The sequence below is a fragment of the Falco rusticolus genome, chromosome 3 (genome assembly GCF_015220075.1).
Source record: "Falco rusticolus isolate bFalRus1 chromosome 3, bFalRus1.pri, whole genome shotgun sequence".
Lineage (NCBI taxonomy): Eukaryota > Metazoa > Chordata > Aves > Falconiformes > Falconidae > Falco > Falco rusticolus.
The window spans coordinates 42,327,222-42,353,614 of record NC_051189.1 but is presented as its reverse complement, the minus strand read 5'-3'; the positions used below and the strand labels follow the sequence as shown (position 1 = coordinate 42,353,614).

Sequence of the window (26,393 nt, the reverse complement as noted above, 5' to 3'; positions counted from 1 at the left end):
TTATCACATCAAGAAATAGCTGGACCCTATCCTGTCTGTTTCTAGGAAGGTAGTTTATGGTGATGTTTGGGATAGTGGTGTTTTCAGGAATTCTGTTTCTTTTTCTTCCTTTTTCCTTTCTCAAAGCTTTGCATTATTTATCCACATATTACAAGCTGTGGATACATCTTATCAATGTTTTAGGAGTTTTCTAAGACTGGTTTTGGTTTAGCAGTAATTAGATTTGAAAAGGTTATTACCTGAGTAAGGCTAGATTCCCTACGCACCTCCCCTTCCTAGAAACAGGCATTGCACACCCCTAAATCATTACATGGGTGTAGCTGAAAGTAGTAATACAGCCCAAAGACATGTTATGTTTTTGGAGTTTACCAGAATCTTTCTAGATGCTGCATGTGTTCTTGCCACTCAGTGCTTCCTTAAGTGTTAAACTTGCAGTTTCTCCTTGGTTGGGAATGCAGGAGCTTCAGTGATGATGAGAACTGGATGACCTCATATGGGTTTTTTTATGCTCTCTCATTAAAAAACGTTGACTGTGTCATTGGTCTACTTCAAGAACAAGTGTTTTAATTTTGAGGTTGCCAAGGAGGTGAATATCATCTGAAGTTACGCTTGCCCATGAACTTTTCAGTCTGTGCATTTTGCTCTGATAATTTAAGAAGTTGTCCGTGGCCTGCTGCTTAAGCCTGTTGGCACTGAGCTGCCATGCAGTCATGGGGAGTGGAGGTGTTGTGTGTTTGAACATTACTTGCAGGACTTGATTGCTGTGTAAGATACCTAGTTCAGGAGGACCGTACTTAAGTGTCTGCAGCTAAAGCTTTTGCTGTTTACAGTCTAGGGATGCTCTAGAAGGTGTGTAGCTAGGTTTTATGCTAATGATTGTTTAGCAGTGTAAGGGAAAGTTAATTCTAAGAGTAAGTCTCATCAGCATCCTACTGGACGCTTCTGTCCAGCCTCCTGTATTCCCCAGAGAAGACTGAGAGCAGCATATTTGGGCAGTTAGTGTAGCATAAATGCTAATCTGGAGCTAAGAAATACAGTGGTGGCTGCCACTTCCACTGTGGGAGTTAAAAGGAGAGAGGTAAGCTGCTGTTTCAGGACAGAAGGGGGCATTGGTCCAGTCTTCTGCATTGGGAATTGGCAGCCTTTTGCACTCATTTCCTTGCTGTGCCCATTCTCTCCTCTGAAGGAATAGTCAGGTTCCTTCTGAAAGTAAAAGAATGTGGAGAAGGGAGCTCAACTAGCTGCATAAGAGACAGGAGAAGCCTGCTGGACACGAAACTGTCAACCAGATTTATGAAGCCAGGGGTTGGCAATCTGTCTGGTTTATTGAAGTCCTCTGCTGTCATGGTATTTGAGTGGCCAGAACTGTGCAGCAGGTTCCAGCTGCATGTCCCTTGATCCCAATGCTGTGTGTTAGGTGGCCTGTGCTGTGTTTCAGCCATGGCAGCATTTTCCCCCCCCTGAACAATTGTGTCATCTGCCAGGACCCTGACTATAAAATGTATTCAAGATGTGGCAAGAAACAGTTACCTTTATAACTGCTTTTCTTGTGTGCTTTCTCTTTAGGTTTTGGTGAAGGCAGTCTTCAGTGTTTAATTTTTTTTAATATTAGTCTTTATTACAAATTATAAAGTAGCAGATTTTTATAGACTGCTATCTGATGGCCAGGTGTTCTTGTTGGATCTGAACTAATTTATGAAAATCCATTAGATGAGCATTGGTATTAGTTTTTGCTTACCTGGTGTTTAAAAAAAATTCTGTAAAATGTCAGGCTCTTCTGTTCTTTTACTCATTTGTATTGTCTGTGATTTAACTGTAAGAAACGTGTAGATTAAAAAGTATTTTTACACAATATATTTAACAACCTGTCCTTATTTCCACCACAGGATTAAACCTGGGAGGTTTTATTAAACTTTACTGTTGGCAGTAACTTTATCTGTGTTACTACAGGTTTACAAAGTATTGGTCTCAGTTGGCAGAAATGAATGGTTTGTCTTCAGACGGTATGCAGAGTTTGATAAACTCTACAATACGGTAAGCAAAAGGCAAGCTATGAAATTATGGCAGAATAGCAGAGCAACATTTGTCGGCAGTGTTACAGTTTGAGTTAGTTTCCTCTTGAGGAGTTTGAGTCAACATTCAATAATCATAGGAGCCTGTTTAAAGTAAATGACAAGGTGGGGTTTTAAAACTTCGGTTTGTTTGAATTTCAGACTCAAAGTCCACTTATTTGTCACTTTTTTAATTGTTGCTTGGGATCATAGTTTCATGAGAGAAACTTCTAATTTACTGGTTGTCAAAACATCTGAAACGTGCATTTGTTCATGGTGGTAAAAAATTGCTGTAAAACTAAAAACATCTAGATAGGTAAAGTTCTCTTAAAGTAAGTGTTTTACTTTGAAGTACTGAAAGTAATGAGCGAATCCTTGTTTCTTGATATAAACTTTCAAGTTAGTCATAGCCATTCCTATCTACAGTTTCATAGCCAATATTTTTGGCAGCGGTCCAAATAAAATAGGCCTCTTCAGCAACTCAGTATGGATTTCTTGGGTTCGTTGCTAGAAGGGGATTTGGCCCATTTTACATAGTGGGCAAGCAGGGCAGATACTTGCTCAGATGTGCAGTCTGTGTCCTGTGTCCATACTTCTCTCCAGTTCTTCATGTTTAGAGACAAAGAAGAAACAATTCCTCTGTGATCTCCATAAGAAAAATTACCAGCTGCTTACCTGTGCCTCTATTTCCCTTCCATTGCCTCTGTGAGAAGTATTTGGGCTTTTTTCCTTTCTGTCTCACTGTACCTGGATTTTTGCACAGCAGTGGTAAGCAAATGCAGGTGGTGAACTTGGGGCTATCTTGCAAAGTCTGAGCAGAAGTCGGCCTGGATATACCATGCTATACTTTGCTTGCATCTGGGGATAGACTTGCAAGCGATGTGAAAACAAAAGTATCCCCATTTTGATACCTGTGGAGTGAGCCTTGGTGATCCTGTTCCCCTTACTATATTCTCTTACCATTCAGATTAACGTTGCTCCACTGAAGTTTGTTCAGCACTGGTCTTTTTAACCTGTAGAGGTGGAGGTCCTGGGGAAGCATAACCAGGAGAACATTTAGTCCAGTTCCCATTCAGTTCAATTAAGTTCCATGCAGTTCCAATTCATATGGTATAGTACACTAAAAAACCTGTGCTGTTAACTGGAAGAGATACTGATGTTTCTAAGGAAAGAATTGCCAGCTACTGTATTGAACTACTCTCTTAAAGAGGATGAGGGTAAGGTTGCTCTTCTGGAATGCTTGAAGATGAAGCAAATATAACCCAGGCTTGACTCATGTCAGGGTTTTTTTATAAATTCAGTGCTATTATATATGATCTTCTGGCCAGCTTATCAAGTGTAGACTACAATTAAATTGTCAAATGCAGCATTGTAAAACATGCTGTTAATCTGGTTACAAATTTGACACAGAGGTAGCCCACCTGTGGTTTCTAAAGCTCTTAAGAATGTTGTTTGGGCAGAACCCAGAGGTCTGTGTCCCCAATCCATTTTAAACCTCATGCATACACTCCTGTGCAAACAAGCAAGAAAAAAAACACCCAAGATTCTAGCCTGTGCTTTTTTTTTTTTTTTAATGCAGGGCTGCAATTGTCTTTAGCTTTCTAAATTGAGATGGCCTTTGAATTTAAAAGGGTATGACTGGTGCAAACAAGCCGAGTACAAATTGTTTTGGGTTTGGTTTTTTTCCCCCAAGTGTATGAGTAGAGAAGATGGAAGAGATGAGCAGAATTACTAATAATCAGATGTTCAAACTGTTCATCAGAAAACAAACAATGCAATTATTTCTAGGTACTTTAATGTGTAAGTACAATCCAATTGTATGTGTTTTGTTTTCAGCTAAAGAAGCAATTTCCCACCATGAACTTGAAGATTCCAGCTAAGAGAATATTTGGAGATAATTTTGATCCTGGTAAGTTGTTATCTTGTTACTCATTTTGTCAGTTTCTTTATATGAAAATTGATCTATTCCAGCCTACAAGCAGCTATCTTGGATGAGTTTTACACCAGTCCTCAAAACAATGACTAAACCAAAGTTTAGTCATGCCTCAGTCAAGAACAGGAACTAGCGTAGGTAGATTCTCTACCTTGTGATCGTGAACAAAGTATTGCTCAGTGGCCCAGTGCCTCTTTTGCACTGAAGGCTATAGCTTCTCCTGAGCCTGCAGTATTCAGGATTGTGAGAAATTCTGAACTGTCAGTGTAATTGCTCCTTTATAAAAGCAAAAGCCAAACCCGCTAAACATATGCCTGGCAAATTTTAAACTTCCTTTGTGTGACTTTCATTTTTTGGGGGGTGGGGGGGAAATGACTAAAGGATTTACCTTTGAAGGCTTTTGAACTCTGTGTCTAAATGTGCTTCCTTGTACAGTTTAGATGAAAATGAATCTTTTCCTGTTGTTGCTCCACTTACAGAGCCCATCTTATGTGAACGTGATGTGATCAAGTTAACAGTGATAGGTCCCAATGAAGCTTGCTCTGTCCTTATCAAAATACTAATAAGAAATCACTTGTAAAGTGCATTAACCTAGGTGTACCACCAATGAATAAATAAAAAGGCAAATGGCAAGGCCAGACCTTTGCTCTGTGTCTTTATAGCCTTCATTCAGGCCATTTTACTTAAGGGTTTTCCTGATGGTCATTGGGAACCTCCTGCCTTCCCCTGGCTTGGTGATGTGATCAGACTGTGTGTGTAGCTGCATCTCCTCCTGCACTGTTTAAATCATTTCATTTTCTCCTTTGTGAAAAACAAATGGATCCAAAGGTGTTGAACTCTTGGAATGAGTTGTTTTGGGGTTTTTTAGACTTGTTCAAACAAATTAGGTTTTGACAATTACAGTTAATCACCTGGATCCTGATGTGAAATTCCTTTTTATTTTTTATTACAATAATTAAATGCAAGTATCCAAGCTCTGATGTCCTCTTCTGATGAAGATGTAAATTATTGCCAGAAGTTTTACATGTATTGTGTCTACAGGGACTTCTTGTTTTGGTTTTGTTTCTTTCCTTTTCTCTGACCTTGGGGGTTTTTAGAGTTGGCTGAAGACCTAGTAGTGTCATGCTGCCTGGTCTGCAGTACAGCCAAATGTACAGGTGGATTTCTTGGAGTCAGATTTAGGAAACTGGAATTTAAATGTGGGGGGGCCTAAAATTTTATTAAAACTATATATGTAAAACAACTCCCTCAGGCTTGTTTTAAATTTCCATAAACTATGCTGAAATCCTTGAAGCATGAGAAACTAAATAGTTCTCAAGATTTCTTGCTGGGGGGCAGGGTGGAGATGGAGCAATGATGGTCATTTAAATCTTTCTCTTAACTCTGATTTATTGAAGCTTTTGATGCAATGTTTCTGCTGACTCCTGAAATAAGTCACATATTTTACAGACCTTGAAATGGTATTTTACTTCTGTCGATGTGTACTTGGGTATGCAGCATTGTACTACTGCATGGGAGTGCAGTAGAGTGGAACTTGTATATACCTTTTCCTAAAAATACTGTCATAACATACATTGTCATCTAAATGTTCCATTTCTGTTGTCCCTTAGGTTATTTCAAAATTAATCTTGTTTTAACTTCAGAAATGGGACAGAGGAAAATCACAGAAACCAGTCAGAATACAGAACTAGAAAATTACAGAATAAATTTGAGCTGACATGATGCAGGTGTTTTTATCTTCAGCAACAGGGATAGTTCTGTAGGCTTAGTGTGTCTGATGGCATTGTAGATCTACTGTACTGAAACTGCTGATGTTGGTGACTCCCGTAACATCTTTATGTTCCTGTTTGATGTCAATAATTTGGGGTTATTGAATACACTCATAAGGGTTTGGGGATTATATCCCTGAAACATTATGATCAGTTTTCTTTATATGCAATACAGCTTTTAACTGAAATTTAATTTTAATTTAAAATTTTAATTGTTGTCAGTAATTTACGTGCGACAGAAAGAATCGCAAGTCAAGTATTCCATGCAGATTATTGTTGATAGGAATAATGAAAGACAAGATTATTCTGTTTTATACTGTTTCATCTTAGAGCTCTCTTTCTATTTCAAATCTTATGTATCTTTCCATATTGCTAAAGAAAAGTTACACGTCTTAAGCTTTGAATGAGGGTGAAGGTTCTGAGGATTATTTTCTTATGTTACAGGTGATGTCCAAAATGGAAAGAAAAGTGTTTTTATTTATCTTTAATGGTTACATCAAAGTGCCTGCTGGTGGGTTGAATTGTGCAGCTTTCCCACTGCTGTACATATATTATGGAAATATGCTGCTTGTTCATGTAAAAACTTGACTTTGTGCAACTGATGTCAGGTTTTGCCTGTGTTTTGTTGGGGGATTTTTTTGAATGTAATCATGTGCTGAAGGGCTCACCTGTGCAATAAAGGCTGCACAGGTTAGCCCACTATGGTTACACACTATTCTTAAAGCACTTTACTTTTAATCCATCTAGCTTTCTACGTTTTCAAGTACTGTTGAAGAAAAAGTGAAATTTGTTCTCTCAACTCACTTGAATGATTTAAGCTTGTGATTTTCATGTGTAGAACCAATCCTGTTCTGAACAGGTTGTGAACCAACCTCTTTTTAACTGCTGTTTAAGTCCTAAAAACCCCTAAATTTGAAACTAAGTCATCTTTGTGAGCTGACTGATCGTTCTAATAAATCTATCTTTTTTTTCAGATTTCATTAAACAGAGAAGAGCAGGACTGAATGAATTCATTCAAAATTTAGTTAGACAGCCAGAGTTATGCAATCAGTAAGTAGTTTAATTTCTATTCTATAAAGACTATTTAAAAGACATGAGATGTCAACTAGAAAATTGAAGATTAAGTACTTTTAACCAGAAAATGTTTTTTACCTGTTCAGTGCTCTTAAGTATAATAAACAAACTTTAATATGGCTGTTCATTCCTTCAGGAAAAATCTACAGACTGATGAACAATATAAAAACATGTGTTTTCTGAAAACTGATCAACAAATAAACTTGCAGGCAATTAACTGATCTTAATTCAAGGGGTGCAGATTCCAGTGTGAACTCTGTTGTACAGCAGGTGTTTGTTTTGCTGATGGCTGTAATGTTTGAGAACTCTGCTGTCACTTGCTACTGTGTTGCTGTAGCAGTCACTGCCTGCATCCTTTTGTTAGGGCAGTTCATGTGTGTATTCCAGAACTTGTTTTAAGCGTGTTAACAAAGTAGCTTAATTAGCTTGCTTAAGTGGTTTGGGATAACCAAGCTGACCTGCCTAAAGCAAAGGAGTAAGCTTGCACATAAACTATTCCATCAGAAGAACTGCAGGCGTGTTAAACTCCCATCAGTGCAACAGTGAGGAATGAGAGATGGCAATATGCTAGAGTCAGCTCCAGTTAAAACTGGAGGATAGCACTTGTGCATGTGAACTGATTTGGGGGTAAATGCATTTTTCTTTCAGTTTAAATCTATACCTAACAAATCTAAACTAAATCCATGTGGCTTTCAATGTAGCTTGAACTAGTAACATGGAAAAGCTGTTTGGTGTTAGTGTTGAGTAAAATGTCTGTAATACATACACTTTGTTTAATTAGCATATCTGTACAACTTGTGAAACTGTCTATTTTCCACAGGAGAAAAAAACTTCTGTAAAATGGAATATTGCTGCAGTTTGCAGTGTGCAGTCAGGTTGTTTTTTTTCCCCAACAAATGAACTAATTAACGTCCTGTTAACCTGAAATACGTACTTCCTTTATTTTTTTGGAAGAAAGGGAGCATTTTATATATAATTCCTTGTGATAAGTGGAAAAAATTTCAAAACAAAGTTTTTGTCATGAAACAGTTTTTCACTAGAACAAATACTGTGAAGTTTGTGGTCATAGCAGTGTTATTCTCTGGGAAAGAATAGAAAGCACATTAACTCATTACTGAAAGCTAATCTGTTTCGTTACATTAGGAAATCACACTGGTTTTATTTAGCACAGTCCCCTCCCCTGTTTGGTTGCAGTATGTCCAAGTACCAAATATTTTGTCTCAAAACATACTATATTTGTTCTCCAAAGGTAAAAATGGTACTTTTTTAAATGCACCCGATAAAACTGTGTGCTTAAAAAAACCCCAATCCTCAAATTGACTTGCCTTCTTAAATTTCTTCTGAGCTTTTAAAGTTTTTACGCTCAAATGCATCTGTAGCTGAATCTATGTTCTTTAACATAGCACTTAGCCTGCTTGATCCATTAAAAAGAAATCAGTATGAAGAAGTGGGTCTTATAAAGGGTTGTGATGCTGTTAAAAGTGTGTTAAATAAAAAGCTTATTAAGCATAGTTCTACAATAAAAACAAAATAGAGACAGAAGTTTGACTCGTTCTGTTCTCCTCCTCCCCACCGTTAAAGTAACAGTGGTTTATGTGGGAGAAAAAGCAAGACTTTAATTCACAATTCAGTGCAAAAGCATTTAATTTTATAGTAATTTGTTTTTCTTTTAATAACTGCAAGGTACTTTGTTTTTCTGGAGTAAGCTTTTTTTGCAGTGCTCTGTTACAGAAAATCATACTAATAATTACATAATCTGTCACCTTTTTGTGTGCCAGTGAACATTATTACTGAAGAAATACAAAAACTTTATTAACTTGTGTTTTGGATTTTTTTGGTAAAATCTGATAGAAACTACTCAAGGAATATGTGGTGAGTGAGACTTCACAGATAGTCCACATCCTTGCTTTCTTAGACTGTTTTGCTTCAATGTGCTAATTAAATATGATATTGATATTAGGTAAAAGCACTTACATAAAGTCGGTAATATACAAAGAAGACTTGAGGGTTATGCATTCTCACAGAACTTTGAGGAAGTCCACCTTCTACTACATCTTTTAGGCTCTAAAAGCAGTATCAGGATGTCATATTTTTAAGTCCTACCTAGGAAAACTTTCACTAAAAGCTTAAGAATGGTTCATGATGATGTCCTCATTTCTGGATGGGAAGGCACCTGAATATCTGAATTGAAAAGCACATATGTCAGATTCAGTATGTCAAAGATGGTTTAATATTTACGTTATTCTGTGAAACGTGCAGTATTGTGGTGTTCCTTCTCTTTTCGCCTTCAGTGGACTTTGCTCTTGGGTCAGACAAGTTTGTTGAATATTGTATCAAAGCAAACCTTTCTGCTCAATAATAAACCCAACAAAAACCTGAATTGTTACAGAGTGATTACAGAGAGACCCTGTAATGGTTGGTAAGGATTTTCCTGTGACTGCTGTCAGGTGGAATATGGGGCAAGATGAATCATTGGCTTAGACCAAATTGGGGATTAAGTGGACTATCTTTAAGCTGCATTTAGTCAGCTAACTGTATTTGATAGAGAACCTGCTCTCATGGATAGAATTCAGATATTGGAAAAAAAAATGTCAGGAGGGGTAAGAGATCTTATAATGTGTCTCCCTTGCTTCTATTCAGGATATCAGTCAGCTGCGAGTTTGTTACTTGTGAACACTGTGAGGCCTCCTAAATCACTGAGCAACTATTCACATAGAACTGCTCGCCCCCTCAAACGTAGGTCTTCACTGAAAAATTCATGCATTTAATTATCTATTAGAACATGTCCAAAGAAAATCTGTTTGAATCCAACTGTATAATAGAGGATACATTAAAGGTGTAATGTAGTTATTTTTAAATAGTCCAAAGTAGCTTTTCAATGAAAATTAGAACATTTGAATAACACTTGGAAGAACTCAAGGATGACAACACCCTGCAACCTCTGTGGGAAAATGAGTTATCAGTTAAGTGAGAAGTGTCTGCATTTGTTCCCTAGAAGAAAATCAGAGTGACTAGGATTTTCTGGTTTCAAAATCTGATGAATATAAAAATGAATATGAAACCCCTGGATTTGTAAGATCTTGTAGTCCATGCTGGGGAAAGCAAACTTTGCATTGCTTAAGTTGTGTTCTTTTAAAAATGTGATGGTATATTGGCTTTTTGAGCCTTTCTTTTTTTTTCTGTAAGAAAGATAGCAGTTTTTCTTTTTTCCTAAGTGTGTGGAAAAGAGGGAATAGCTGGGCACCATTATTTAAATAATGTGTTTTAAAGTTAAGGTTCTGTCACTGGCCATTAATGTTACCATTTTGCATCATAATCTGTGTTACTTTTTGGGCTTGTTCATATTTCTGGGTGTGTCCAAGATTTTAGTGTAGCTTCATATGTTTTATGTAGGAAAGCTAATGCAGAATGAGTATTACGGAAGGAACTGTATTTAGGCAGACCTTGACACCCCTTCATGGATTTCAGAGATAGTCCATAAATTAAATTTAATCCAGTCAATCATAAAAATCCAGACAAAACCAAGTTTTGCTGGTAGTATATGTACAGTGTATGCTAAACATCCCTTTTTTAAACTGTGTTCTTGATCCTTTTGATTTCATATGTGAGGTTATTTTAGGAATAGTTTGTGTGTTATTTTAAAATAATACATGTGAGCTAATACAGCACAGAAGTCCTACCAATATATATAGCATTTTGCTTAACATGCTGCAGTCTTGTGGAGGAAATTAGTACGTTAAACTTCGTATTTTTAATCACTACTTCTTTGCAGTGCTTTTAAAATTACAAATATGAACAATGTAACATTGATGAATTACACTTCTGACAGCCCTGTATTGCAGAGATTGTTGAATACCCTGCAACTCTACAGCGGCCTTTTATTGTGAATGGATTTTTTTTTTTTTCCCATGCTGTGAATTCAGTCATGGACAAAGTTACTATAGTAACTATTTGAGATATATTACTACATGCTCTATTTAGTCAGCTAGTTGTCCAGAGTAATTAATGCTGAAAGGTAATTAAGGTCTGGTTCTGTTTATCTAGTGAAAAGCATCAACCATAACTTTTTATTCTTGATTTCATGATATGCAAAGATTGTAAAACCTAAATTGTTGCATCATGAGGCAGTATTACTACAGTATTGAAACCACAGTGGTTTTTGTCTTCCTGGGACTTGAGATACAAGACAGACCTTGAAATAGATCAGAATTTGGAGGTCATATAAGGTGAGAAGAATTATGTTGAAAATCATGGTGGGAGGTTGTGTGAGCAGTCTTGTTGCTGAAGGGAACTGAAAGAGATTTCAGATAGGGTTTAGGAATACAGAATGTAAGCGACGGAGACTGGGAACCTCAGACAGCACAGGGCATGAGTTAGGTTTAGTAATGCTAACAGGAAATACTGTTTTCTCAAGGAACATTATGTCTGAAATTTAGGTAAGATTTCTTCCTTGATAAGCAGGCTGCCTTTTAGTGAACTGAAGGAACTTGAAAGATTCAGGTAATCTCTTCAGGTGGTGTATAGGCTATATGCAATACCCATTTGTTTAGGAATTAATGTTGCCTCACTTACATCGCATTATTCTTCACTTGCTTGCTGTGCTGTGGTTAAGAAAGATGTTACATTCTTTTGAACCTACCACTGGGTAAGCCTTGCTTCCTGGGAGCGGGTTCTTCGACTTCTCTTACTTGCCCTCTTTCTCCCACTCTCCCCCAGCCCCCACCAAGACAGAAGCTAGAAACCAATGCTGAAGTTACAGTGCATCTCCTTAGGTACTGTTGGAAGCCTGTAGTTTCTCTTGCCAGTTCCTGAAGGTAGCATTTTTGTCCTGCAGCTGACTGGCAGGATTTCTTAATGTTGTCTTGTCAGTCCCCAGCCAGAATGCATTCTGAATTCAAAATTGCCATCTGCTTTAAAGTGAATGGGGACAGGAACATCACTACGATGTATCTTTCAGGACATGCGTCTCTCTTTTGAGATACAGACTGTGTATTTCATTCTGTATTGTGGACTATTTCATTCATTTTGGAAAACTAAAATGGTTTTAAACTCTTCAGTCTTTTGAAAAAAGTCTGTTTCCTGCTGGTTGGTAACAAGTTAGAATGTATGCTTTCTTTTAATAATAACCTTTTAATGCAATTCTGCAGAGCATTTCCTTATGAAGACTTCACATACATATACTTCAGAATTTTCCGCTTGGAAAAAAACTGACATATGTACTGTATGTAATATATTCAGCAGTTGAATTAAGTTGCTGTAACAACATACCTTGTACACAGTCCTTAATTCCCTGAACTTAGATATAAAATTTTGTGAGGCGTTATTCCTCTGTACACTGCTGTTTAATCCTGTGCTTCCTATGGTTGTGGCTGAAAATCAGGCAGATTATTGGTGTGCTAATGAAGTTAACTGTGTTTCTAGCCCAGATGTCAGATCATTTCTTCAGATGGATAACCCAAAACACCAGTCAGATCCATCTGAAGATGAAGATGAAAGAAGCAGTCGAAAGGTAATAAACCAGAAGTAGAACAGCCTTCTAAATTTAGGTGCTTGAGAGCAATCTTAGGTATATTATTTACTGCAAATTACTGGTTGGTTGGTTTTGCAATAAAACTCCTATGTGCTCTTTTAAACAAATCTGTTTCACTGTGGGCTGTAAGGTATTTTTCTGTCAAATGTGAACTGCAGAGAGGGGTAAAAGTGATTGCTAGCTTTGTCTTGCTTCTTTCCCACTTGCTATATGGGTTAAAGAAACACAGCTTTAGTTATAGTGTAGCTGTCACAGGTTTTGCAATCCCTTCAAAGATTCTTACTAAGAACATCTGGCAAGGAGCAGGGGAGATTGAATGTTTAATCGTCTTTTTGTTTGCTTGCGTGTCCATTTTTTTCTAAAGGGGCAGAAATACAACTCTCTCAGGGAAAGAAATGCAGTTGGAGCAAGATGGATTTGATTTCATATATAACACTGTGTGAAGTCTGAAGCCTCTTTTGTCATAAAAAACACTACATGGCTAGATGAATTCTCTGAAAATTAGTTCACAGCCTCCAGAAATAGTGCTTTTTGAAAAAAAGAGTATTTCTAGGAAGGTAGAAGTGCCATATTAAAGCTTTCTCTATGGCTTACTTCTTCGCATACAGGTATGATAGTAGCATTTCCCTTCTTATTCAGCCCATTAAAGATATGAATTGTCATTTTGCTTTGTGTGAGATTCACAGCAGATTTAACGTTTTCTGAAAGTTTCACTTCCAAAGGTGCCAATCTTTGCTGTAATTTTTTTTAAGTTCTCAACAGCACTGTAAGCATACAGAAAAATTCTACTTCAAAATACTGCTTTCCTACTACTTTGAAAGGTATTTTAAGTAATATGGAATTTTCTAAACCTTCTTTGGAAAACTAGTGTGTTATGCCACAACGAATTCCAGAAGAGGAAGGGAGTGAATGCATAGTGGTCTGGACCATACTTTTTGATAGAAAATTCACCTTCTGATGGTTACTGTAAATGATGAAGCTGAAAAATGAGGAACAAAACCAAACCTTCAAAAACCTAAATCTTCTATACAGTAGATTTATTAGAACTGTCCAGTACCATTGTGTGATTGGCCCTTATTAGTGAATAGTAGCATCCAGCGCTGCTGGCAGGGCGTTCTCTGCTTCTCTAGGAGTTCTGGTTTTGTGATGCCTGTTTGCCTGTCCTCTGTTAACTTGTGTTTGAATGCAGTTTATCCTTCCCTGATAAATTAAAAAAACCCAATGAGAGTACAAATACTACTTTTTTTTTTTTTTTTAATAAAAAAAAAAGAGGGCAGTGAAAATTACCTAAATTATAGTGGCTTCCTCCTCTCCCTGTAATTTACAAATTCTGTCTGGGTGTGTACTGGTATTCATGTCATTCCTGGAATTGAGTTAAGTTAACCTTTAATGTCAGACTAGAAAATGTTGGCAATGTTTTTCTTGGGGTGGGGAAAATGTTCACTTCTGGCTTTTTAAAAGCACAGTGTCTTTCATTAATTACTTTTGCGTAAGTAATGTGGGGGTTTTTTATTGGTAAGGTCTTGGAAAATTTAGACTAAAAGGTAGAAAATACATTCCTAGAGCAAATACAGAAAGGGTTACGTTCTGGATGAGGAACAAGTTATTTGTTCAAAGGCTCTTAATTTTTTTTTCCTAATTTTGTACTCTGTGTCTGGACACAATTATTTTAATACCTTCATCCTTGAATGTTACATGTGTAGAAATAATTTGTGACGAGGTGATGACGGCCAGATATTTCAACTTGCAAAGTTCCCAATCTGGATGTTAGATCTCTTTAAAAATCTAATGTAACAAGTATAAAGGTATGGATTGAGGAAATTTATTAATTTGAAAATACTCTACTGTTGGTTGGAATATATAAGAAAGAATTTTAAGAAAAGGAATTAAAAATAAATCTCTTTGTCTCTCCCAACAGTTAAACTCTACCTCACAGAATATCAACTTGGGACCATCTGGAAATCCTCAGTAGGTTTTAATTAAATTGAATTAAAAAGTAATTTAATTTAATACACAAATTTTATTTTAATTTTTGTAAATTAATTTTAAAACCTGAAAAGTTAAGGCTGAACGTAGTTTTTAATAGTGTGAAATAATTCTTTGGGGTGTGTGTGTACATATATATATATTAACAATTGTTTAAAAAACTTTTTTCCTTTTCACCTTCAAATTTTGTTAGTCTGCTATCATTTTACTTAAGAATGCTATAGCAAAGGTGACCTCTCTGTCTTGGGAGTGGTTCCACAAACATTAGTAATTGTGAACAGTTTCTGAAAACTATTTTGTTTTAATGCATGACAAAGGAGCAACTTACCTTGTTAAAGCCACAAACTTAGTTACTGCAGTCATAACTTGTTTTTCTGTTTGGTGTCTTCTGAGAGTTTCTGTTCTCCGTTCTGTGTGAATCTGTGCTTTTCATCTAGGATTAGGAGATGACTGCTGTTTTGGTGTTGCTTTCGTCACAGATTTGTTCTGGGCTAACAGGAGGAAATACTTAATAGATTGCAGTAAGAAATTAAATTTAAGAGCACTTCCCTTCAGGGGCAATAAATGGAGAGGTGTTATGGTGATGTAACTGTTATTCTGGAATTTTTAAACATGGTTAATGGTTTGCTGACAAAAATATCTCTGAATTGTATTCAGGAAGAAGTAAGGGAATCCTGGGAAGAACTGAAAGGAGTGGTGATATGGGAAGTGGAAAAACTGAGAGTGAATTCATATGTACACACACAAGAGGAAAGTGTTAGGGCCTCTTTCCTCTTGCCGTAGCTTAAAATGAGAAAGGAATGGATGGAGGGGAAGGATGGGATAGCCAGAGAGAGAATAGATAACACATTTGGTCCTTCCTTCCTTCCTTCCCCCATGTAAGCTTGAGAAGCCATTTGGCCTTCTGGAAATGAGAAATAAACTCCAAGAAAAGTCATGGGGAAATGGAGACTTAAAAATTACAAGAAAATAGAATATGGAGAATAAAAGAACAGTCTTGCTCCTCCTCTACATCTTAACCTTAAACTTTTAAAATAAACTCAAATGATGCATCTTGAATACTTTCCCTGGAGGAAAATGGAATTGCAAAATGAAGAGGAGTCATCATTTCCGAGGCAAAGTCTGCAGATGTCTAGGTGTTGGGTGGAGTGAAGAATAAAGGAGGGTGCTAACAGGCAGTTCTTCTCACATTACAACTCAAGTGCTACACTAGACTACAGCTATAAACCTTGTAATTTCTACCCAGATAACCTGTCTCCTTCTTAAATATATTTCAGTGCTAAACCAACAGACTTTGATTTCCTGAAAGTTATTGGGAAAGGCAGCTTTGGCAAGGTGAGCTTTCCTATTACTGTGTCTTGCCCTGGTGCAAGGAAGCTAGCTGGTGTCTTGTGCATAGTGACTGTTGGCTACAGACTTGGTCAGAGGTTTTGGAAGTGCTGTCAGTCTAGATTGACATATAAACTGTCGTATTGGATCCCTGTTGCTGCTGCTGCTTTATAGCCCTGCCATTTTTTACCTGGTGTGGCAGTTGGCTGCCTCAGTCGCTTGTTGGGAGTGACAAAAAGGAGTGTTTCCCTTTCTCGTTAAGAGCAATAGGGATCCTCTGTTTCCCCCAGAGAGGAAGGGAGGTACCCTGTGCTTATGCAGCAGCTGCAGTATGCATCATGGCGTTTTCCTTTGTTGGCATGGACTGTTTTGTCAAACCCCTAATGCTATGGAGCAGTGAGAGCAACAGCCCATTGAAAAGTGACTTAAACATTGATATTCTACAAAGATGCAACAGAGAATCCCTCTTGAAAATTTTTTTTGAGGAGTGGTATTTTTCAAGTTATTCTTTTTTGTTAAATTATCTTTAATAAAAACAGCTGGAACTTATTTCGATAGAGATTCAGCAGGTCATGTAAAATAAATGTCATAATTCAGTCTCATGATACCACTGTCATGACGGATTTCTACTGAACTGTAAACTTGCTCTGTTAGTGATTATGTTGCTGATTGACTGTATTAGAAGCAAAGAAACTGTATTGTGAAAAAAAAAGCATGAATACTTTCCAGTTATGATGAAATTATGAAATTATTACTAACAGAATGTGATCTGCAATAATCACACTTCTTCATTTGTTTTGAATTTCACAGGTTCTTCTTGCAAAGCGAAAACTGGATGGGAAATACTATGCTGTCAAAGTGCTGCAGAAAAAAATTGTTCTTAATAGGAAAGAGGTAAAGAGACACATTCTTTCTTCACCCATCTCCCTTCCTTTTCCCCTTAATTACAAAATCATTCCTGTTTACTTATTGATCTTTTACTTCCTTACAGCAAAAACATATTATGGCTGAACGTAATGTGCTTTTGAAAAATGTGAAACATCCATTTTTGGTTGGATTACATTACTCATTCCAAACAACGGAAAAGCTTTACTTTGTCTTGGATTTCGTTAATGGAGGAGAGGTATGTGGTGGTTGTGTTTGGATTTGAGTTTCTTTTTTCTGTGAATTCTGGGTAGGAGGGGCAAAATAATCCTTTATAATGGGCTGTGGTCAGCATTCTCTCAACTTTGAAAATCCTGTTACTGTGTGCTTTTTTACTGCAGCCTTCTATAGCTATATGGACCCTGTTCCTCTTCTTGTCAACGACTTCAATCCCGAATTTATTCATGGTTCTCAGATACAAATAGTATATTTTACATAAATTTACCTTTATTACAAATTAATCTTATGTTGACATGTTTCACCATATAAAACTGTCTTTTTCTCTTGTATCTGCATTAGCTGAGATGCTAGTATTTTGAAAGTATAAGGAAGGAAACTGGCAACTGAATTTACTACATTGATATTATTGGAAACCTTTGCATTATTCCATAGGTTTGCATGGTTTAATTACTTATTATCAAATAGCCTTATCCTCAGGAATTTTTTCCTTGAAGCAATGCTGTTGAATCTGAAGAGCCATTAAGTGACTTGGGGAAAAACTTGTGAAAGGAAGGGAGAAAGTCTGTATATGTTTAAGATGTTCTAGAGCGGTTTGTCTTCAGCTAGGGACCTGTTGCTTTTCAAAGTACCCAGCACTGCCACAAGTGCTCAAGAAACTCCTGTATAAACTGGCTGCATAGCTAGTACACATGAAAAGAGTATAAAATGCTGCTTCCATTCCTTAAAAAGGTTTTGTGGAAAATCAAGGGTCTTGTAGACTAGTAATACCTATCTGGGAAAGTAGTTGTGACTGAAGAAAACAGTGTAGTGAAAAATTACTATATGAACAGAACTATCCAACATACATGCCTTGAAGAAGAGCTGTGTCTTGTCACTTGCTTTGTTTTCAATTTGGTGATTTATTGGTGTAAAATGTACACATTTCAGGTGCTTAAAGCAGATCAGGAAAGAAGGATGGGACAGGATACTGTTGTAGATGATAAACTCTGGTAGCTGAAAGAGTGCAGGGGAAGGGGTAGAATTTAAGTAGTTTGTTTTGGCATATCTTACAGTTTCCTATTATGTCACTGCAGCTGGATATACACAGACAAGTATAAAGTATGCTGAATAAACCAGGATGAAATAGGAACTGGGTTATCTGTTAGTCATATTCATGTGGCCTACTAGTATTTCTGATGCTCCTAGAGCTGGTGCTCTGACCCCTTTAAGTGTCAGAGTTGGGACAACATGGGCAAGTCTAGGGTACCGTCATTTTTAGACTGCGTCAGCAAGCTCCTGATTTGCTCTGCTCTGAATTCCTGGCCACAAGTTAGTTTGGCATTCTTCCAGGCAAACTAAAATACGGTTCAAAATAGCTTTCAGATTTCAATGAAGTGCTTGGAAAGCTCTGGCTTTTTATTTTTTCCCGAAGTTTGTAGGCAGAAAACTTCTGTTTTCTTAAAATTTTTATGATTTGAATGGGTAGGATAGTTAAATCAGTATGTTTATGATTTAATCTTTGGCTAGACTTCTGTTCTGTATCTGCTCAAACTATTTGAACCCAGACAGCTCTCTGTAGTTGAGAGATTCTGTGGATCAGCTTGGAATATACATCTCCCAAACTGATCTACATGTAGGTGATTTCAAAATACAATTCTATAAATACTTACATACAAAACTTTGAATACAAGCATATACAAAAATGGAAGATTACTTACTTGACACCAGGTTATATTCTGTTAGGAAGCTGTCTTGCATGATTTAATCTTTCCGACTTCTGTTCACAGCTTAGTAGTTTACTCTAGTTCCTTTTAACTAGTCTTGGTTTTAGGGGAATATCCTTATGTGTTTTGAGTTACCTATCCATTTCTGAGCTACAAAAGAGAAGAAAGGGAATAAAGGAATGCCAAAGTTATGCAGCAAAAACAATTCTGTTTGATTTTGTTTTTTAAAAAAGTGGACAGCTAAATAAAATTACTTTTTACTGTTAAAATTGCATGTTATTAACCTGATTTTTGTGCATAATGTTCTTATTTACTATTTGCATATTTACAGCTGTTCTTTCACTTACAAAGAGAACGTTCCTTTCCTGAGCACAGAGCCAGATTTTATGCTGCTGAAATAGCTAGTGCACTGGGCTACTTACACTCCATTAATATAGTGTACAGGTAAGTTTCTGAAATGCATCCTTGTCCTGAAGAAGTTCAAAATAGGACAAATTATTGTATTAAAAACCACTACATGAAATCATCTTATGGATAACTTGAACATAGCAAGTTTACCAAAACTTGAAGCTTTCAGCTGAAGAATAAAAGTCCTTGCCTCTGAAGCTCTTGTGTTAGTGACTGCTGTTTTGAATTAATACAGTATTTTTTTTAAATAGGGATTTAAAACCAGAAAACATTCTCCTAGATTCACTGGTAAGTATGCAACATTATTTTTGGTTTTCTGTGTTCTCTCACAAAATTGATACTTAGGTGTATCCACATGTTGACCATGTTCTGTTTTTTAAAATACTACTCTTCCTTAAACAGGGCCATGTTGTGTTGACAGACTTTGGACTTTGTAAAGAAGGGATTGCAAGTTCTGATACCACTGCAACTTTCTGTGGGACACCAGAAGTATGTTGACAACTTTTATGGGTTTTGGCTAGTAATTAATGACTGTTGACTGTTATTAATATTTGTGTATCTGGAAGATCAAATACTCTGTACTGTTGGAGATCTCAATTCTTTTAACAAGCTCTTCCATGAAACCAAACCAAAGACGAGCTTCCTGCAGATCTGGTTTGTCCTTTTTACTAATACACAGTGTCTCCTACGTAGTACCCACATGTCCATAACTGATCTCTTCCTTCCTTCTTCCAATCCTTTTCAAACATTGTTTCCTCCTGTGTCTCCCAGCCACTGGCTAGGCACAGAACAGTTAGTGTAACAGCTGCAGCAGATTGCCAATATTACCACATCCTGGCACTGATTTTTAGTAAGTTTATAGGGACTTAATATCTGTGAGTCTTAAGCAACTTTTGCATGCATGTGAAACTTTGAACTTGCTGACTGAGTTTATTGAACTGTTGTCTTTTTACTGAGAAACTGTGCTGGAAAACTTGGAATCTGAAAATCTTGAACACATACTAGGGATTCACTGAAATGCCAGGATTAGTGGCTTTGATAATTTGATAAACATACTTTAAATTACAGAAAAGGCCTTGAAGGCAGTGAAAGATGAATGAGGAGTGTTTAGCTGAAACAACTAAAAAAAAAAAAAAAAAAAAAAAATAAGAGGGGGTGGGCAGGTGGCAACATGTGACAACTTGTAGTTATGATCAGAGTAGGAATCCATAAAGCTGAGTGGTAGATGTGAGCTGAAGCAATATTTGTTGAATGTTTTGGAAAGTTCAAAAGGCAATATATAGAACACTGGTAACTCTGGATCTGTTTGAGAAAATCTGTGGGCCTTTTTTCCCTCATGTTCAGAGGCTTAGTCTTCATGCTTACCTTGGACTTGCATAAATTGCAACGTAAGAGAACGCTAATGCTGTTGCTTTGTACACATTCTTAAAAATATCAGAACTAAACATGGTAGTTGTGTATTAGTCTTTCTAATCCAAGATTTAATTAAAATCTTTCATAATCCTGCTAAAAGTATAATGATCTTCTCAGTGTTTCTAAACACAGAGTTGAATGACTTGGGTGAGTTCCAACATCTAAAAAGCTCAAAGGAGGTTGTGAAAGATTAGAAAAAGCTTAAGTTGTTGAGTTCAAAATACTTCAGCTTCATTTCATGCTTTTGCAGGGTTATCTATAGACAAATGCGTTACAGGGCACTCAGAAAGTTTGAGGAATACTGATCTAGTTAAACTGAGTTTGTTGTCTGACAATGCTATGATCTATTTGTAAATTAAATTTCAGAATCTGGATAAGAACGATAAAGTGAGCATCCTCTTGTTTTATGAGGCTAGAAACTGTGTGTGCTGCAGATGGGGACTGAGATGATGATCCAGCCATAGTAACTTTATATTACATATTCACAAAGAAGAGTCTCATGTTACGAAGTAGCTGTCCTAGTGCTGTAGGGTTAATAAGCTCTGACATGCTGAGTAGATTTCTTGCAAGGCAGATGGAAACCAGTTAGCACTGTCATTCCGTGTTTGATGGTACTGGATGTTTATCGTAAGTCAGTCAAGTGATACCTATTTGACAAGAATCTTTAGTTCAGTAACTCACAACTCATGCCCTCATTGGGATTTGCAGTGAAACTTCCTATGCTACACAAGTTGTCACGAATTGTAGATTTGAGGCAGAATTAATATCTTTCATTTTTATGTACTACGTGGGGAGCATACAGGCTTAGGGTGGCAGAATGGGCAGGGCTAGTAGCCAGCTTACTGAGAGATGTTGCCACTGTAACAGTGCAGCAACCTATCTGAAATATAAAGCAAGTTTCACAATAGCAGGTGGCAAAGTAGTTTGGCAAAACAGTAGTGTGTGGGAAGTATTGTTTCAGTTGGGAAAAGAGCTGTCCTACTTGGAAAATGACTACATGGTGGTGAAGTATTTGCCAGGTTTGTTGAAGGACAAGATAAATACTTAGCAGTCTTACAATTGCTATGAAGCAGCTTTTCCTGAAAGTGTTTACTGTGATGTGACTAAAACATAGGTTTTATTCGTGCTAGCCTAATGCTCTAAAACACTTTTTCGTTTATTTTTTATTTTAGTATCTTGCACCAGAAGTCATTAAAAAGCAGCCCTATGACAACACAGTAGACTGGTGGTGCCTTGGTGCAGTTCTTTATGAAATGCTTTATGGGCTGGTATGTATTTAACATGTGGGGGGCGGGGGTTGCTTCCCTCCTCTCTCCCCCTTTATGTGAAGTAACCCTGGAGTGTTGTTAAAGATGCTAACTTTTGCAAAATACTGAAATACTTCACTTAAATGGATTAACAGTTTGTCTCAATGTAGCACCTGTTTTTTCTCTTTTGGATTTTTCATTGCCTCTTGCTGTCTGAAATTTTACTTTCCAGTGAACTGCTGGGTATCCGCTGTGATGAAGACAAGTAGTCATCACTTTGAGGGAATGTGAGAGTAAAATGAATCAACAGCGATAATACCCAATAAAAAACCCCAGCATATAAGTAAAATTTTGCCAAATACTGGAATAAATAAAATTAAAGTACTTTTCTGCTTAGGCCTCCCAGGTTTTCTCCTAGCTTTTCCATTTCTTGATAAGCAGCATTAGGAAAAAAAAAAAAACACCTTACTATGCTTGTTCTAGTCTTGTGTAGTTACTCCAGTAACAATCTGTTCTGTTGGTTTTCTTGAGTTTGATCTCCTCCCATAGGACCTTACATGGGGAGATAGGTATCTTTTTCCACTCATGTTCTTTTAAAGTAAGTTCAATGGCAGCTTTGAAGCTGGATGGCATCTATGACTACTTAGGAGTGTGAGAACATGTTAGGAGACGAGGAGGTGGGTAGAGATGCTATCAAGTGTAAAGATCTGGCAATGGTGATAACTGAATTAGAAGTTAGCAGTGCGTAAGAAGAGGTAGCCTTCTTCACTGCTAGCAGTTTGCACTTCTTATAGAATCATTTACTGATCATACACATGAAACAATATTGCATGTGGCTTCAAATTAATGTATAACATTCTTTTTTTAGCCTCCTTTTTACTGCCGTGATGTTGCTGAGATGTACGAGAATATTCTTCATAAACCCCTAGTACTGCGCCCAGGAATTAGTCTCACAGCCTGGTCTATTCTGGAAGAACTTTTGGAGAAAGATCGGCAATGCAGACTTGGAGCAAGGGAAGATTTTGTATGTAACGTCCTAATTTATCAAGCCCTACTTCATTTAAAGGGACATGACCAACTTTATGTGCATGGCACAGGTTTAATAGTTGGAGGTAGAGATTGTTCTGTTATCTCTGTCTGTGTTTCTCCTCCTTATTTCTTCATTAAAGATGCCAGTTTGGTCAGTCCCTGGAAGGTGTTGAGGATAGAAGAGAGATGATTGTTGTGGGATTTAATATAAAATATAAAATATATATATATAATATATATATATATAAAATATAAAATATAGCTTGGTTGCTGTACCTGCCAGCAAAGGAAACGCACAATTCCTGGTGTAGTAGCCACTAAGATGTACTAAGGCAGATTTCACTGTTCATAGTGAAACTGGGAAATAGTCAAAAGGAAACGCTATTTTCTGGTAATGCCAGTTTAAGTAACTACATGAAAGCCAGCCTTCAGATAAAGAGGAAGCCTAGTATCATGCAAACAGCAGCTCTTTGTGGTTTGTTTTTTTTTTTAGCCTTAAAATCATGGCAGATATTTTCCCAGTGTAACAACAAAAACTCAGTTTGCAAGGTCATGTGAGAAAGTATAAATGTCTTCGGAACCGTGTGATATGATAAGGAATGATCTAGAAGGACTTCTCCATCCATTAATTGTGAGATCTTCATAGTATTCTGTTTGCAGTCTTACTGTTAGGTAGTGTGTTGATCTGGTAACAGAGCATTTGGGCTCTTGACATTGAACTTTCTCACATTGGGGAGCAAGATGAAAGGATGGTAGCATTTAACACAACTGTTTGCTGCTTCGTAACTAGTAGGCATATTGCAGAGATGTTGAAGTAGACGATTCTTAGACTATCTGCTTTACAAAAATTAACAATTTTAAGGCAGGAGCAGAGATACTAACAAAGCGTTTTTATTCTGTGGTAGACTTCAAAGTTGTTAATTTTAAGGCTTAAAAGCAGAAAATGTGAACTTAAAAGGAAACTATCTTGTAGAGGCAGCCTAACAAATTTTAATTGCTGTTTTTACAACTACAGCTTTTATTGCAAAGTTAGCTGAATAAACTGATGAAGGACTTCCTTATGTGCATGCGGTCTGAAGTAGTATTTACAACGAGGCACACAGTGGATTTCTCAAATACCTAAAATCTTTATTCCTTGCTGCAGCTTGAAATTCAAAAGCACCCGTTCTTTGAATCTCTCAGCTGGACTGATCTTCTTCAGAAGAAGATTCCACCACCATTTAATCCTAATGTGGTAGGTGCTGTTTGAGTTCATACCTGCCAAATTTCTGCCTTTGAGGGCTCATCTATTAGCAAAGAGTGCTTGTTTCAGAATGAGGAAGGGGAACCCCCCCCAGTGCTGACTGGCCTTTTGAGCGGTCATGCTTTTCAGCAGTGATACTATCTTTTTTTTCACTTAAAACTTGGTTTGATGTATCACCTTTTCTTCAGCTCATTTCTGTCAAAAGTACTGTCAGTTTTTGTGGGATCTGAAGACCAAAGAAGAAAATACAGATAGCCTCTTCACTTGAAGACTTCGCAAAAGACTGCTTGCTTTTTTTTTGTCGTTATTAAGCTTTAGTGGCAGATTTTGATCTTCCCATCAGTTTAAACTGTGTCAGCCTGTGACTGCTTGTCCAAAAACTTGGGGTGGGGGTGAGTGGTGGGGAGGAAGACCTTCCTAAAGTCACATCCGAGGATCACCTTTTGTTGAGTCTGCGTTCTGTTTGGTGAAGAAGCCTTAGCTGTCTTGTCTCTTCTCTCTGTGACTAAATATTACTATGCTTTATTTTTTTAGGCATGTTACTGGGAAGCTGATCTTTCATAACAATAGAACCATTGCTAGAATTTAATGCTTAAAATTTTATTGATGGAAAAGGGAGAAAGAATTTGGTGTGGTTTGGGGTTGGGGAAGCAGGTTGGTGGGTTTTGGTTTCTGTGGGGTTTTTTTGGTTTGGGTTTTTTTTTCGTTGTTTGATTTTGTGGGTTTGAGGGTGGAGTGAGGGGATTAGTTTCTGCATCTTCGTAACAGTCATTTAAGAAAGAGATATTTCTTCATATTTCTAAGGTTTATCAGATCATAAAGGTTTGTAACTCCATCCTAAAAGAAACAAGGAGGCCTTTAATAGCTGTTTTCAGAGATGCTTCCTGAAATTTCCTGTATTTAAATAAGAATGAATGACATAAATAGTCTCGGGTTAAATTTGAAAACTAAAGGACAAGCACAAGTTTAAAACGCAGTATTAATACAACTGATAGATCTTTCTATTTTCTAGGTTGGACCAGATGATATTGGGAATTTTGATGCAGTGTTCACAGAAGAAATGGTCCCATATTCAGTTTGTGTTTCTTCAGATTACAACATTGTTAATGCCAGTGTCCTAGAGGCGGATGATGCATTTGTTGGATTTTCTTACGCACCACCTTCTGAAGATATGTTTTCCTAGGAAGTTAGACGCCAACAGTGTGTTGGAAGTCTTGGAGTGAACTGAAGTCTTAGGGTTATGGACACATTCCAGAACAGCGTAATTCCAGAACTAGTGCCTAGTTTTGTATGTAGGTTTGAAACCTATGAACAAACTGTCTCTGCTGTATAGGAGGAATTTGGGCATTTTGGATGGCTTTCTTTGGGATGTAACTGTTTGTTCCTGCTGCAGAAAATATTTTTTAAAATCTTTAAAAAGCGCTCTCTACATATTTTTAAGCAAAAACACTGACTGTTCTCCTCAGTCCCTTCAAGTTTACATTCATACCTATCTAAGATTTAACTGGCACAAACAGCAGCAAATTTAGTAAATTTATAAATGCTTTTGTACTATTTACAGTGACTTTGTGCTTGAATTGTAACTATGCAAATTGTCTTTTGTATATCCTGGTTTAAAAAAGGTAAATGTTTTCCCTGTTATATCAGTTTGAAATATACATTAATTTACCTGTTAGCACTTAAATGAGAGGTTAATATAAATTAAGACCAAGATTCTTAAAAGACTTCTGCAGACTGACAAGTTGGTCATATGAAACTGGATTGTTGCTCTTGCACTTGCTGCAGCACCTGTTTGTTCAACTGTATTGTGTGCGGTATGGGGGATTACTCAAAGCAAGGATGGAACAAATCAACTGGATCAGTTTGGTAACATTATTGATCATGTGTTCTGCTTTTCTTTCCTCCCTGAGCTAAACACATCTATATTTCAACTGCATTAAAAATGGTTTTGGTTAAAACTCTGCTTTTCCAAAGATATAATATGCAATAATCACTGTTCCTTTAAAAGGCTCTCTTGCTTTAACCTTTTGGGGTGGGTGGTGAGGGGATCATGCCAAATACTTAGAGGTTTTTCTCACGGATTTATAGTTTGAAACACTGTTATGTTCCAGACTGGTTGTCAACAGTTTGTCAACATTCATAGCTACTTGTCTTTGTGTTCCAGTTTGCACCATTTTTAAATCTTCACTTGGTATTGGGGGGGGGGGGGGGGGCAGGGAAGTGTAAATTACACTGATAATTTTTAAAATGTGAAAAGCTGTTGTATTTCTCAAACATACATGTGTATGGACAAACTGATAACTGAACAATTTCTGTTTAAGGAAATATTTTTAAACAATGCAAAAAAAGACTGCAGTTAGTATATAAAGGCCTATCACGGTAGTAGTTTTATTATATAACTTGTAAATAACAACTTATTTTTGTCTGTTACTTCAGAAATGTTCTGTGGTTTTTGTTCATAAAGACATTCAATGAAATGACCTGAGCGAAGGCTGACCAGGCGCTCATGAGTAGTCACCAGTTCACTAGGCAGTACTTAATAACGAGAGACAACGGGTTTACAAATAGGCTGTC

General features: G+C 37.0%; 1 protein-coding gene across 4 annotated transcripts in view; it reads left to right on the top strand.

Annotated features, from left to right (window-relative positions):
* The window catches only part of LOC119144096 (serine/threonine-protein kinase Sgk3), a 61,440-nt gene extending 35,191 nt beyond the window's left edge, over positions 1-26,249 (top strand). For 3 of the 4 annotated variants that reach the window (XM_037379014.1, XM_037379011.1, XM_037379012.1), the window contains exons 3-17: positions 1,951-2,034; positions 3,888-3,960; positions 6,728-6,803; positions 12,249-12,336; positions 14,276-14,325; positions 15,621-15,678; positions 16,483-16,566; positions 16,664-16,795; positions 18,811-18,923; positions 19,139-19,175; positions 19,290-19,376; positions 21,473-21,568; positions 22,416-22,571; positions 23,721-23,810; positions 24,832-26,249. In XM_037379014.1, the coding sequence (XP_037234911.1) occupies positions 1,951-2,034; positions 3,888-3,960; positions 6,728-6,803; positions 12,249-12,336; positions 14,276-14,325; positions 15,621-15,678; positions 16,483-16,566; positions 16,664-16,795; positions 18,811-18,923; positions 19,139-19,175; positions 19,290-19,376; positions 21,473-21,568; positions 22,416-22,571; positions 23,721-23,810; positions 24,832-25,002 (1,395 nt within the window). In that variant the 3' untranslated portion in view covers positions 25,003-26,249. The other variant, XM_037379015.1, reaches the window with a different exon arrangement.
* The last annotated feature ends 144 nt before the right edge of the window (positions 26,250-26,393 follow it).